This window comes from Felis catus, chromosome A2 (assembly GCF_018350175.1).
Source record: "Felis catus isolate Fca126 chromosome A2, F.catus_Fca126_mat1.0, whole genome shotgun sequence".
Taxonomy (NCBI): Eukaryota; Metazoa; Chordata; class Mammalia; order Carnivora; family Felidae; genus Felis; species Felis catus.
The window spans coordinates 10,290,254-10,303,714 of record NC_058369.1 but is presented as its reverse complement, the minus strand read 5'-3'; the positions used below and the strand labels follow the sequence as shown (position 1 = coordinate 10,303,714).

The following is a 13,461-nucleotide window of genomic DNA, read 5'->3' as shown; positions in this document are numbered from 1 at the left end:
TCATGGCTCTGGAAAGTTGAATTTTCAAAAGATGGCTGCAACAGTATCTGTCTTCCCTACATGTGCTCATGCAACGTGACCTCCCCAGTCCGCGAAGGAGTCCAACACTCCCCTTGAATCCGGGACGGTGGCAGTGACTCTCTTCTGACCACAGAATGTGGTGTGACTGACAGCTGCCATGCAGCCTCCACCTGGCTGTGTCAGAACACGTGCTCCCTGCCGCCATGTTGCGAGGAAACCCAAGCCGTATGGAGGTGTTCGCTCAACAGTCCCAGCTGAGGCCAGACTTCAAGCTGTCCCAGCCCAGGTGCCAGACATGCAAGTGAAGACACCTCCTGATGTTTCCAGCCCCCCAGGACAGTAGAGTCACTGTAGAGTAGATTCAACCTCCAGCCCATTGAATCTTCCTATCTGAGGCCCTGGACGTTGTGGAGCAGAAACTAGCTGTCCCTACCATGCCCTGTCCCCTAGAATCTGTGACTGTCACTGAAGTGACTCTCAGCCACTAAGTTTGGGCTGGTTTCTTAGATACCCTAGGTATTTGGAAATGTGGCAAATCTGTTAGTAATCCTGGGTGGCTGTCCCTTCACAATATAACCAGCCTCTGAGCCGGTCTGACCTCCCAGTCTAAGCCGTCTGCTCGGATTACAGTAACAGCCTCCTTCTGGTCTGCCTGCCTTCTGCCCTTGCCCTCCATAGAGTGGAACTCATAGAAGCAGACAGGTGGCTGCCAGGGGCTGGAGGAGGCAAAAATTGGGTAGGTGTTGGTTAAGGGGAGCAGAGTTTCAGTTATGTAAGATAAATGAGTTCTGGGGAATCAGTGTACAATGATGTGACTATAATTGATGATGTTGTACTATGTAGTTGAAATTTGCTATAAGGGTAGATCTTGGATCTTCTTGGAAGGAAGGAAGGAAGGAAGGAAGGAAGGAAGGAAGGAAGGGAAAGAAAGAAAGAAAGAAAGAAAGAAAGAAAGAAAGAAAGAAAGAAAGAGGAAGGAAGGAGGAAAGAAAGAAAGAAAAAGAAAAAAGGAAGAAAGAAAGAGAAAAAGAAAAAAAGAAAGGAAGGAGGAAAGAAAGAAAGAAAGAAAAAGAAAAAAGGAAGGAAGAAAGAAAGAAAGAAAGAAAGAGAAAGAAAGAAAAAGAAAGAAAGAAAGAAAGAAAGAAAGAAAGAAAGAAAGAAAGAAAAGAAGAAAGAAAGAAAAAGAAAAAAGAAAGGAAGGAAGGAAGAAAAAGAAAAAGAAAAGAAGGAAGGAAGGAAGGAGGAAAGAAAGAAAGAGAAAGAAAGAAAGAAAGAAAGAGAAAAAAAGAAAGGAAGGAAGGAGGAAAGAAAGAAAGAAAAAAAAAGGAAGAAAGAAAGAAAGAAAGAAAGAGAAAAAGAAAAAAGAAAGGAATGAAGGAAGAAAGAAAGAAAAAGAAAAAGGAAGGAAGGAGGAAAGAAAGAAAGAGAAAGAAAAAGAAAGAAAGAAAAGAAGAAAGAAAGAAAAAGAAAAAAGGAAGGAAGAAAGAAAGAAAGAAAGAAAGAGAAAGAAAGAAAAAGAAAGAAAGAAAGAAAGAAAAGAAGAAAGAAAGAAAAAGAAAAAAGAAAGGAAGGAAGGAAGGAGGAAAGAAAGAAAGAAAAAGAAAAAAGAAAGAAAGAAAGAAAGAAAGAAAGAGAAAAAAAGAAAGGAAGGAAGGAGGAAAGAAAGAAAGAAAAAGAAAAAAGGAAGAAAGAAAGAAAGAAAGAAAGAAAGAAAGAAAGAGAAAAAGAAAAAAAGAAAGGAAGGAAGAAAGAAAGAAAGAAAAAGAAAAAATAAAGGAAGGAAGGAGGAAAGAAAGAAAGAAAGAAAGAGAAAGAAAGAAAAGAAGAAAGAAAGAAAAAGAAAGGAAGGAAGGAAGGAAGAAAAAGAAAAAGAAAAAAAGAAAAAAGAAAGGAAGGAAGAAAAAGAAAAAGAAAAAAGAAAGGGAGGAAGGAAGGAGGAAAGAAAGAAGGAAAGAAAGAAAGAAAGAAAGAAAGAAAAAAAGAAAGAAAGAAAAAAAAAGAAAGGAAGGAAGGAGGAAAGAAAAAAAGGAAAGAGAAAGAAAGAAAGAAAGAAGAAAGAAAGAAAGAAGAAAGAAAGAAAGAAAGAAAGAAAGAAAGAAAGAAAGAAAGAAAGAAAGAAAGAAAGAAAGAGAAAGAAAGGGAACTAGTAACTGTAAGGTAACAGCTCCAGCAGTTTTTGGTGGAGCCTGTCAGGTTTTCCACCTAGAGTATCGTGTTATCTGCAAAGAGTGAAAGTTCGACTCCTTCCTTGGCAATCTGGATGCCTTTTACTTCTTTGTGTTGTCTGACTGCTGAGGCTGGGACTTCCAACGCTGTGTTGAACAACGGTGGTGAGAGTGGTGAGATCCCTCTATCCCTACTTTCTTGGGGATTTTTCTCAAGAAAGGATGCCGTGGTTTGTCAGATGCTTTTTCTGCATCTAGTGAGAGGGTCATCTGGTTCTTGTCCTTTCTTTTATCAATGTGGTGTATCACACTGATTGATTCACAGATCTCGAAGCAGCCCTGAAGCCCAGGAATGAATCCCACTTGATCAGGTTGAAAAATTCTGTCAATGTGCTGTTGAATTCGGTTTGCTAGTATCTTGTCGAGAACTTTTGCATCCAGGTTCATCGGGGATATTGGCCCGTAATTCTCCTTTTGAGTGGGGTCTTTGTCTGGTTTGGGAACCAAGGTAACGCTGGCTTCATAGAATGGGTCTGGCAGGTGATGGATATGTTATGGTAACTATTTCACAATGTACACGTACATCAGATCATCAGTTTGCACACCCCGAATATACACGAAACATCTATTTTATCTCGGCGTTGGCGGGAAAGAAGTCTGAACTCAAGGTTTTGACACAGCCATGCTCTTTCCAGAAGCTCTAGGGGGGGACCCTCTCTGGCCTCTTCCAGCATCTGGGGCTCCTGGTGCTCCCTGACTGCGGCCGCGTCCCCCCAGTGTCTGCCGCCGTGGTCACCCGGCCTCTCCCTGTGTGTCTGTGCCTCAAGTGTCTCTCTCCTTCCTCTGAAGTTTCACACCATGCTGGTGGCTTTGAAGACGCAGGAAGGGGCCATGAGCCAAGGAATGCAGGTCTAGAAGCTTGAAAAGGCAAAAAAAAAAAAAAAAAAAGGGGGCCGCCTGGGTGGCCCAGTCTCTTAAGCGTCTGACTTCAGCTCAGGTCATGATCTCACGGTCCGTGAGTTCAAGCCCCGCGTCACGCTCTGGGCTGACAGCTCGGAGCCTGGAGCCTGCTTCGGATTCTGCGTCTCCCTCTCTCTCTGCCCCTCCCCTGCCCATGCTCTGTCTCTCTCAAAAATAAACATTTAAAAAAATAAATAAAATAAAAATATTTTTAAAAACCAAACAAACAGATTCTCCCACGGGATCCTCTGCTGACACCTGGGTTCAGCCCCCATCGAACAATTTGAACTTCAGACCTCGAGAACTGTAAAAGAGCCCGTTCCTGTTGTGCGAAGCCACTAAATTTGGGGGGATTTGCCATGGTAACCATAGGAAACCACTCTGTACTGCAAGGGGCAAGACCCCAATTCTCCCCCCTCATAAGGGCTTTCTGCTAAACGTAAAAGGCATTGAAACGCAAACTGGCTTAAGGCTTAAGCAACAAGGAAATCCCACCCGGCATGTGCACAGGGTAGGATATTAGGTTGGGTTGCTGTAACAGACATTCAGAACAACATCAACTTAAAATAGAATTGCTTGCCTCACAGATCAATATAAGCAACCCACAGTCTCCACAAGCGGAAAATCTTCGCCAGCACATGGGGAAGGTGTGTGCTCAGCCCTGGCTGAAGTTGGGGCGGGGGGGGGGGGGGCTGCAGCAGACCAGCCTCCCTCTCCAGGGAAAGCTCACCCCAAGGGCTGGGCTTTCCCCATCACACTGCAAGAAGTAACGTGCAAAACTTCCCCAACCTGCCTGAGGCGTAGGTACGGCCGTTCCCATTCTACAGATGGGGAAATAGAGACTCGTCTGAGAAAAGGAGCCTGTCTGCTGAGCACACCCTGGACCACAAGGCTCCAGAAGGATGTGTGAGGTCAGAGGGAAGGGAGGGGACGAAGGTGGGGTTGCACCAGCCCAGAGGACTGATAGCATCTCTGCCCCACCAAGGGCGCCCCTTGAGGTGAGCGGATCTGGGGCAAGATCAGGGCGGCGAAGGCCGGATGGTCTCGCTGGGAGCTGGGAATGGCCACACGGCCAAGGCCATCCTTCAGGGCCGGCCACACAGTGGGTGCTCAGGACCTGGTAGAGGAATCCAGTCCCATCAACCGGGCATACATAAGGCCACGGGCCCAGGCTGACCCCAGCTCTGCCCCAGTCTTGCTGCGTGACCCCAGGGGAGTAGAACAACATCTCTGAGCAAAGGTCTTCTGACAGGCCCAATGGGGATCGGGGATTCAGTTGTGCATTTCATCCCACAACTCCCTGTGTGTTACGCTATATTCCAGGGTACTGGGATACCTTGTTCAACAACAACACAACACAAGGGAAGATCACAGAATGGAAATCTCACAAAGCGTGTTCTCAGACCGGACGCGAATTAAACTAGAACTCGCAGAAGGGCATCTGGAAAACCCGCAAGTGTTTGGAAATTAAATCACGCCCACAGGTCAAAGAGGAAGTTGAAAATTAAAAATATTTTTAACTGACGAAAAGTGAAAGGATGCGGGGGGTGCAGCGAAAGCAGGGCTAAGGGGGCGACACAGGGCACGGATGCTTATGTTGAAGCAGGGGATGGGGTCTATTTGAAAGTTGCTGAGAGTCCTTTTTTTTTTTTTTCCCCCGAGTAACACTCTTGGAAACATCTTTCTAGGCAATTCTCTACATTCTTTACAGGGTTGCCTACCCATCCATTCACTAACACTGTTCACAAGAAGCCAAAGAGGGAAAACTCATAAAGATCCGTCTTTCTTGGGGCGCCTGGGTGACTCATCGGTTAAGCATCCAACTCTTGATACTGGCTCAGGGCATGGCCTCGGGGCTCACGAGACTGAGCCCCATGTTGGGCTCTGCACGGAGCGTGGAGCCTGCTTGTAATTCTCTCGCTCACTCGCTCGCTCTCAAATGAATACACAAAGTTCTCATCACAAGAAAAAAATTGTAACTCTGAGTGGATGCGAACTAGACTTATTGTGGCAATCACTTTGCCATATACACATATGTAGAGGCATTTTGTTGCGCATCTGACACTAATATGATGTCATGTGTCATTTATATCTCAATTTTTAAAAAGAAGAAAAAGGTGGGGCGCCTGAGCATCCGACTCCGGCTCAGGTCATGATCTCACAGCTCGTGGGTTCGAGCTCCACGTCGGGCTCTGTGCTGACAGCTCAGAGCCTGGAACCTGCTTTGGATTCTGTGTCTCCCTCTCTCTGCTCCTCCCCTGCTCATGCTCGCTTGCTCTCTCTATCAGAAATAAACTTTAAAAAAAAATGTTAAAAATAAATAAAATAGAATAAATAAAATAAAAAGGTGATCGGGGAAAAGCCTGACAACTGGAATAGACTGGAGGACGTGGAGGAAGGCCACAGATAATGGCTGGCTATCTGGTGGAAGAGGAATCCAGGCTGTGCAAAGGCCCTGAGGTGTGTTCAAAAAAAAACGGGAAATGTCCCCCTTCTCCGTGAGCGTTTCTTTAACAACCAGCCTCCTCCCAACCCTCCATTCTTTATAATTCTCCGTGATAGTCCTCACCATCTGACATTCCATATCCCTCAGTTCTTTCTCTCGTCCGTTGCCTGTCTGCCCCCCATTAACAGCTCAGCTCCGCTACACGGCACACAGTAGGTGTCCAATGGGTGTTTGTTGAATGAATGAGTGACTGGCCTACCTGCCCAGCCCTGACGAAGGCCACCCAGGAGGCCAAGCCCCTCACTCATCCCTCCAACACCAACCAGCCAACCGCCCCGCAGGCAGCCGCAATCCCTGGGCGGCTCCAGGGCCAGATTACAGATGCCATCTTTTCTGCCCCGTGGGCAGATTAAGGCCCGCCCCAGGGGCTTTCTAGGCCTCGCCGACCTTGTTTTTCCTCCTCCCCCTGAACCGAATTACCCAAAGCTTCCTATCTCCCATCCAGCAGACCGTGGCAAGGCATAGACACCGCCCAGAATTTCCTTCTCCACCCCGGGGGCCCACTTGGGCCTCTGAGACTGTTCTGCTCACGAAATGTTAAGACAGCACCTGCCTGGGGCAGGCCACAGGAGGCAGGAGAGGGTGGCGAGGGAAGCAGGAAGGAGGGGTGGGGGGGCTGTGAGCAGTGAACCAGCGTATGGGGGGGGGGAGGGGGGAGAGGGGGGGATGGACAGGGGACACCGGAAAGTCTCTTTGTCAAATGGTTAGTAGAGAAAAACAGGAAGATTGCGTGGCACCGTTGGCCAAGGCCCGGCCCCTTCCTCACCCCGCCGCAGGCTGCGTCATACCACCGTCCCCCTGACACCATCTCCCCCAGGTCCCAACTCTGAGGATGCACAGGCCACACTGAGGCATTCGAGTCCACGGCCCCCGGGACAAAAATGGGCCCCTTCCCCCCACCCTTCAGCCTCTAGTGAAATGACTGGTCCAGGAGCCTTCTCTCTGGTTGCCCTCTGTTAACCCGGAAAAATAAATAAATAAATGAAACAGCCAATTATTTGACCAGCAAAATGAGTGTGTGTTGGCGAAAGCAGAGAATCGCACCCCGGGATGAGCAAGGTGCGGCCAAGCCACAGGCGAGTCCAGAGAACCAAGGGGAGGCCCGCTCTTCTACAAAGGAAAGAGGGGGTCGGAGGGCCTCTTATATACAAAAAGTCCGCTGGAACAAATCTGGAGTTGCAAGTGTGCTGGCTTCTCACGGGCTGAGTCGCGACCTTGTCTCACCCGCTGAGCCGCCGCCTCCAAGGAGGAACTCTTTCACCCTCCCTGCGGAGGGAGCAAAGCTCGGCAAGGTACCTCTTCTCCTGTAGGGTCGTCTATGGAGGAGGGCGGTAGGGCGCGAGAGCGCCCCCTCCTGGCCGCCCCGCTCCGTTTGCAACGCGGCTTCCTTTTCCCCGCCTCCTGCCTTCCAGTTAGGGTGCAGCCCGGACACGAGTAATCGTGGCAAGCAAGTACTGGGCGCCTACTGTATACCAGGCAGTGAGCGCTTTTCATGCGACCACCTAACTGACTCCTCCAAACCACGCCCTCCGGTTATTCATCTGTTGACCGCATAGACGCTTACGCAGCCCGTCACCTCTGGGTAAGCAGCTGAAGCCCAAAGAAAGGGAAGGGGAGGAGAGACATCCAGAACAAGGTTGGGCTGCCTGGTACAGCTGTGCAGATGGTGCACTGCACAATTCCAGGAGCGCCGTTCAGAAAGACCGCAATGTGAATGCTGCCCCCTGGAGTCCGAAAGAGCACAAGAATCACAACTCTATGTCATGCTCCTGGGTCAGGTCCCAAGTAGCCCTGGAAAGGAAGTCTCAGACACCGTGGGTCCATCCTCGAGAGCCTGTTTTCTCCACCTAATAACGTATTGCGGCCACTTCTCCGTGTCAGCACGTGAAAGTCAGCTCAGCAATTCCCCCAAGGGTGGTTTTCAGACCAGCAACATCGCCATCACCCGGAAACTTGTTAGAAATGCAGATTCTGGGAACCCACCCCATACCTCCTGAGTCCGACCCTTTGGGGCTGGGTCCAGCTTTTACTCCGTATGAAATGAGGGACCAGGAGAGGGTTGCAGCCGAGGAATGACACGATCTAACTTCCTTTCTGCCAGGTGCACGAGACACTGCCAAGCCCCCATTGAACGACTCCTCTTTGTGAGCCTGTGCGGGGTTCCGGAGAGTAACAAATTTGCACAGCATTTGGTACAGTTGAACACTGAAGCCAAAAAGCGTATCCGGCGGCATTAAACTGTGTTCTGTACTCTTAAGTTTTCATACACGCAAGCCCTAATGTAACAAGCGTGAAGTGTAATACCAATTCTTTAGAGTGGCCGTTAGAGGACTGGTAGAATTGCATCTTTTTTCTTTATAAAGCTATTGCTTTGTTTAAAGTGTAGTTAAAGTATTTATTCTGAGAGAGAAATATGTAAAATATTTATTTAAATAAAATATTTACGTATTCTGAGAGAGAAAGCAAGCCAGCAAGGGAGGGGCAGAGAGAGAGCGAAGGAGAGAGAGAATCCCAGGCAGGCCCTTGGGCACAGCACAGAGGCCCAGGTGGGGCTCCAACCCACAAACTGTGAGATCGTGACCTGACCCGAAATCAAGAGTTAGACGCTTAGCCAACTGAGTTAGATTTTATTATTATTATTATTATTATTATTATTATTATTATTTGAGAGAGAGAGACAGAGAAAGGGTCAGGGGAGGAGGGAGGGAAAAAGAGAATCTTGGGCAGGCTCCACGCTCCGCGCGGAGCCAGTCTCAGGGCTCTATCCCACGGCCCTGGGATCATGACCAGGGTAGAAATGCATCTACAATTGCATCTTATTTTATTTTTACAAAAGCATCCAATGGGATTTATTTAAAATGTCAGCTTTAAATACTTTTATTTACAAATAACTTTATCTGATTATTTGAATTCAATTTAATCAATTAAAATATTGATTGTGAGTAACTGTATTTAAACTTTTGATGTTTGCTAATTATATTACCAGTACTGTGCAGGGTTTTGTTTTTGTTTCGTTTTGTTTTTAAGACAAAGTCAAAAGTTCTAGAGGAAAAACGTTTTTGGGGGGGGGAAACACTGTATACTATGAAAAATAACTTTCATTTATGCTCTAGCCCCGGGAGACCAGAGGCGCCCGGGGAGGGGAGGGAAAGGCCCCTGGCCCCTGGCCCCACTGTCCCTCATCGCCTGCCCCGCTGGTTTCCAGAAGCAGGAAGCTCCCCTTCTGGAATCCACCTGATCCCTAGAAAAGACGCGCTGCGCCTGTGCTGTCTCCGCCTGACCGCCAGGGGGAGCCAGAGAAAACGGAAGTCCTCCGGAGTCGTTCATCTCCCTGATCCCGGCTGCGGCCTGCACAACCCGGAAGCCGTGGCTGGCGAAGGGGCAGTGCTTCCGGGTAGGAGCGAGGTGACCCCGGCGGCTGCAGGAATCTGCGGCTACTGCAGCCATGGGGGCGCATCTCGCCCGGCGCTATGTGACCGATCCGTCGGGGGAACCCGACCCCCAGCGGATGCCCACCTTCCCCCCCGACTACGGCTTCCCGGGGCGCAAGGAGCGCGGTGAGGCCCAGTGCGCAGGCGCGGCCGGCGGGCTCGGGGCGCGAACCCCCGAATCCCGGGGTCCTCGGGGTTGGGTTCGGGCTTCTCGTGCTGTGTCTGGGCTCAGCCCTGGTCTCGGCCCGGAAGAGTCCGGAGGACACGCGTGAGCCTGCCTGAGTGTGGAGGCATCCCAGGCAGAAGTCACGGTGTGAGCGAAAAGCCCGGGGGCGAGAGTGACAGTCGGGGGGCTAATGAGGCGGTCGGAGCTGAGCTCAGTCCCGGCATCCCTGGGGAGCCAGGGGAGGGCTGATCACGGAAGGGGCGTGCCCACCGTACCTCTATCCAGATATCACTGCTGTTCGGGGGTGTACACAAAGCGAAAGGGGGGCTCGCGCCGCACATGCTGTCCCGCTCGTTGCTTTTTTTTTCTTAATGAGTAATGTCAAGCACATCGAGGGCCAACCTGGCCAGGTCTCGGGTCGGGCACCGCGCATACATCAGGCAGTGACTAAAGAGAGCCCCAGCCCCGTGGGAGAGACAGCGGAGCCAGGCATTATCTCGGGCGCCGCCCCTGGGGGATATCCAGGCAGGCTCCCAGGAGTCGGTGGCTGGAGGCGAGATCTGAGAGGGATACGTAGGAATCGGCCAGCTGACATACAAGGAGAGGGGAGGGTCAGTGCTTCTGACCAGATTTGCTTTGTCAAAAGGTTGTGCTGGCTGCTGGGCGGGCCACAGGCAGGGCGACCGAAGCCGGTGGTGTGCAGAGAGGTCTGGGTTCGAGAGAACCAGGAGGCGGACGCCTCCGGTGCCCCAAATCCTGAGAGTCCTGCAGCCCCGCCTGCACCTGCAGTCCATCAGTCCCCCCACCTCCTGATCCACTGCCCATCGCCCCTCGCGTTGCCCATAATCCCACGGGCCTGTGCTCCACTGACCTGCCGAAACTCGGCTCTCCCTCCTGGCGGGAGGTGCAGCTGAGTATCACGGGAGAGAAACCCCCAACCTCGCTGGCTGGTCTCCCCTTTGCTCCCCTCGGCGGACCCTTCATGTTACTGGTTTTCCCGCCGCATTCCCTGGCACTCGGGTCGCCCTTGTGCCTTCCTAGACCACTGTCCCCCACCTTCTCTGTGACTCTGGCACCTTCTCCCACCTCCCTCCCACTTCCGTCGGCTGGTCACTTTCCATCCACCCGTCAAGGAGCCAGAAGCAACCGGAAGAGCTCACCTGGCCTCCCTGCGTCCCGGGGCCTTGGCCTTCTCTCCTGTTACTGTGCACGATCTGCCCCTGCTCTAGCTAAGCACCCCCCCCCGCCCCCCGCTCCAGAGGAACCCTTTTGTGCCCCCTCTCCTATCAGAGGGCTGCCCCAGCCGTTCTCCCCTCTCGCAGCATTGGTTTCCCCGTCCACGTGCAAACACGCTGTTGCTCCTGCCGTTTCAAAATCCCCTCCAGCGGTCTCCCCGCCACCTCACTGAAGGGGCTGCTGTCCCGCTTCCCTCCCACCCCCACGCCGCGCGTACCACTGCACCCCGTTGTCAGTTGTCACTTCTCACCAACCTGCCGCGGTCGCCTCCAAGTTGATCACTACCGCTTCCTGGAAACCCCTCGTCACCCGGGCCCCCACACACCCACCCACCTCGCTGATGCTCCCTCAGGATTCTTGCCCACGTCCCTGTCTTGTGACTGTTGAGGTGCCTCGCTGCTTGGGCCTTCTGTCTCCACTCACACCCGCCCATCCCTGGGGGTGTGTCTGCTAGACCCCCCCCCCCCCGTTTCACACGCCTTGTGATGCTCCCAAGTTTTCATCTCCGGCCGGGCCTGGACCCCTGAACTCCGGGCTCACAGGCACACTACCTGTGTGGCATCTCCCACTCAGCAGGTCCGAAACAGAGTTTGTGACACCCTCCCCGCCCCCACCAACCGGGCCCCTGCCTCCAGCTCCACGGCATGCTCAGGCTGATCCCTGGGGCATCCTGAACCTCAGGGCCTTTGCACCTGCTGTTCCACGGCTGGCAGTGCTCTTCCCCCAGGTGTGTGTGTGACTCACTCCCCCGCCTTCGGATGCCAGTCCTGAGGGACCCCTCCACATAAAGCTGTGACGCAGCCCCCAACCCCGCCCCTCCCTCCCTTGCTTTACTGTTCTCCCTACTCCAGACCGATGCCGGACATTCTGCAACGCTGTAGTTCTATCTGTGTGGTCTGCGTCTGCCTTCAAGGGCTTGCGTCCCTGTCTGGCATGGTTCCTACTGTACCCCCAACACCCGGCACATGGTAGGCGCTCTGTAAATCCTGGCTGCTGAGGGATGATGCCGGAGCCCCCGGCGCACCGCGTTGCCGTGGAAGCCAGCAGGTGGATACCCCCGCCTGGGGCTCATCCCCGGGGAGTAGCGATCGAAGCCGCCGACTGGAATGCGCAGAGGGCTCCTAGCGAGAACCACTGGAAGCCAACATTTAATGTTTGGGCAGCCGCGGAGCGGGAGGGGACGTGAAGAGGGGGTGGTCCCCAGGGAGCTGTGGGGATGAGGTTCGAGAAGGAAGCACACAGGCACGGGGTCCTGGCATCTTGGGAGGCCCCGGTGAGAGCCCCGTGTGAGCAGTGCTGGGGTGGGGTGTGGAAGCTGGAGGAGAGTGGGGTGCAGGGGCAGGAGGTGAGGGCCTGGGCCGGAGAGACAGGCAGAGGGGAGGGAAGCCAGCCAGGGGAAGAGCGCGAGATTGCCGGACGCCTTTTGGTGCTGATGGGAAGGAGCCGGACCGAGAAAGATGTCGAGGGGAGAGGAGGTGGCGCCTGAGGGTGCCGGCAGGCTGGGTCCTGGGCGCCCGTGCTGCCCTGAGCCCTCTCGGAGGCCGAGAAAGGAACGCAGGTCACCGGGCACGGTGGGCACAGGCTGGGGTATGTGGCCAGTTCCTAACAGCCCCACTGGGCCCCCCGAAAGGGGATTCACCCACCGGGACCCTGGAGCTAGTGTTCAGCTCTGAGTCACGAGCCTGGGCACTTCCCATGTGTTCGCTCAGGCAGCACTCACTGTGGACTCTGGGGCGGGGGACCGTTACTCCATTTCTTAGCGGAGGAAGCGGAGGCCGGCCCAGAGGGCAAAGCTGGGGTCCGGGTCCGCCAGGCAACACGCCCCACGCCGGGGTGCGCCCCGCAGAGGGACGCGCTGGGAGAAAGTGTTTCTGAGCGTGGGCCCTGCAGGGTGGGCCTGTCCAGAGAGTGAGCCCAGGGTTGGGGGGGGGGGGGGCGGGGGGGAAGGAGACCCAGGGAAGGGAGGTGAGGATCCAGAACAGACGTCGAGGTGCCCCGGGGTGAAGGGAAGAGACGGACCCTGATCCGTGGCCGCCAGCTGCACGTTGCCCGCTGGGTCCGCCCGGAATCAGGTGTGATGGTGGGGACGGGTGTCTGGCAGTGAGGCCCCGACGAGCCCGCCCGCTCCTTGCAGAGATGGTGGCCACACAGCAGCAGATGAATGACGCGCAGCTGGCGCTCCAGCAGCGAGACTACTGCGCCCACTACCTCATCCGGCTGCTCAAGTGCAAGCGTGACAGCTTCCCCAACTTCCTGGCCTGCAAGCACGAGCAGCACGCCTGGGACCACTGCGAGCACCTCGAGTGAGCCCCCGGCCCCAACCCTGGCCCCAGCCCCAGCCCCAGCCCCAGCCCCTGGCCTGACCTCAACCCTGCGCCCCAGCCCTGGCCTCAACCCCGGCCCACGCCCCAGCCTGGCCCGGCCCCACCTTGGTGGAAGGAGGACTCTCGAGGGGCCTGCTGGGTGGACGGGTGGTCTCGAGGCCACCTGGAGGAATGGCCAGGCCAGGCTTCCTGGTGGGAGGCCCAGCTTCCGCCCCAGGGCTCGCTGTCAACCAGCCGGCACCTGCTCGGCAGACCCCAGACTTAAAGCAGCCACACGCCGGTAGGTCTTTCCCACTCAGAGGCCTCCCAGAAAGCCGTGGACGCCCATTCCGGGCCCTTCCACTTCCTGGGGCTTGGGAGGACCTGGCCAGGGGCCCTGACACCCGTTCACGTGCTCTGCTCGCAGCTACGTGATGCGCATGAAGGAGTTTGAGCGGGAACGGAGGCTGCTCCAGCGGAAGAAGCGGCGGGAGCAGCGGGCGGCAGACGTGGCCCAAGGCCAGGGGCCCGGCGAGGTGGCCCCCGAGGTAGCCCTGTAGCGGGCCCGCCCCCACCCTGTGGACCAGTCGACAAATAAAAGCCTCCGGGCCCCTCAGCCGGAACCCTGCCTCCTCCTGTGGTGTGCTGGCTCCCCAACCCCGCCCTCACCCCC

At 54.1% G+C, this 13,461-nt stretch overlaps 1 protein-coding gene across 1 annotated transcript; it reads left to right on the top strand.

The window, feature by feature from the left end:
* The first annotated feature begins 9,017 nt into the window (after window positions 1–9,017).
* On the top strand, window positions 9,018–13,411 carry NDUFB7 (NADH:ubiquinone oxidoreductase subunit B7). The gene is made up of 3 exons (XM_003981941.4): window positions 9,018–9,209; window positions 12,620–12,788; window positions 13,216–13,411. Exons 1-3 carry the CDS (start codon window positions 9,098–9,100, stop codon window positions 13,346–13,348), a joined length of 414 nt encoding a protein of 137 aa, XP_003981990.1. The 5' UTR covers window positions 9,018–9,097; the 3' UTR covers window positions 13,349–13,411.
* The last annotated feature ends 50 nt before the right edge of the window (window positions 13,412–13,461 follow it).

What these genes read in the sequence shown, in the direction of transcription:
- NDUFB7 (XM_003981941.4), top strand. Translation starts at nt 9,098, where the DNA reads ATGGGGGCGCATCTCGCCCGGCGCTATGTGACCGATCCGTCGGGGGAA. An exon ending in CCCGGGGCGCAAGGAGCGCG is followed by an intron (nt 9,210 to 12,619) that starts GTGAGGCCCAGT and finishes CGCTCCTTGCAG; the next exon opens with AGATGGTGGCCACACAGCAG. An exon ending in GACCACTGCGAGCACCTCGA is followed by an intron (nt 12,789 to 13,215) that starts GTGAGCCCCCGG and finishes CTCTGCTCGCAG; the next exon opens with CTACGTGATGCGCATGAAGG.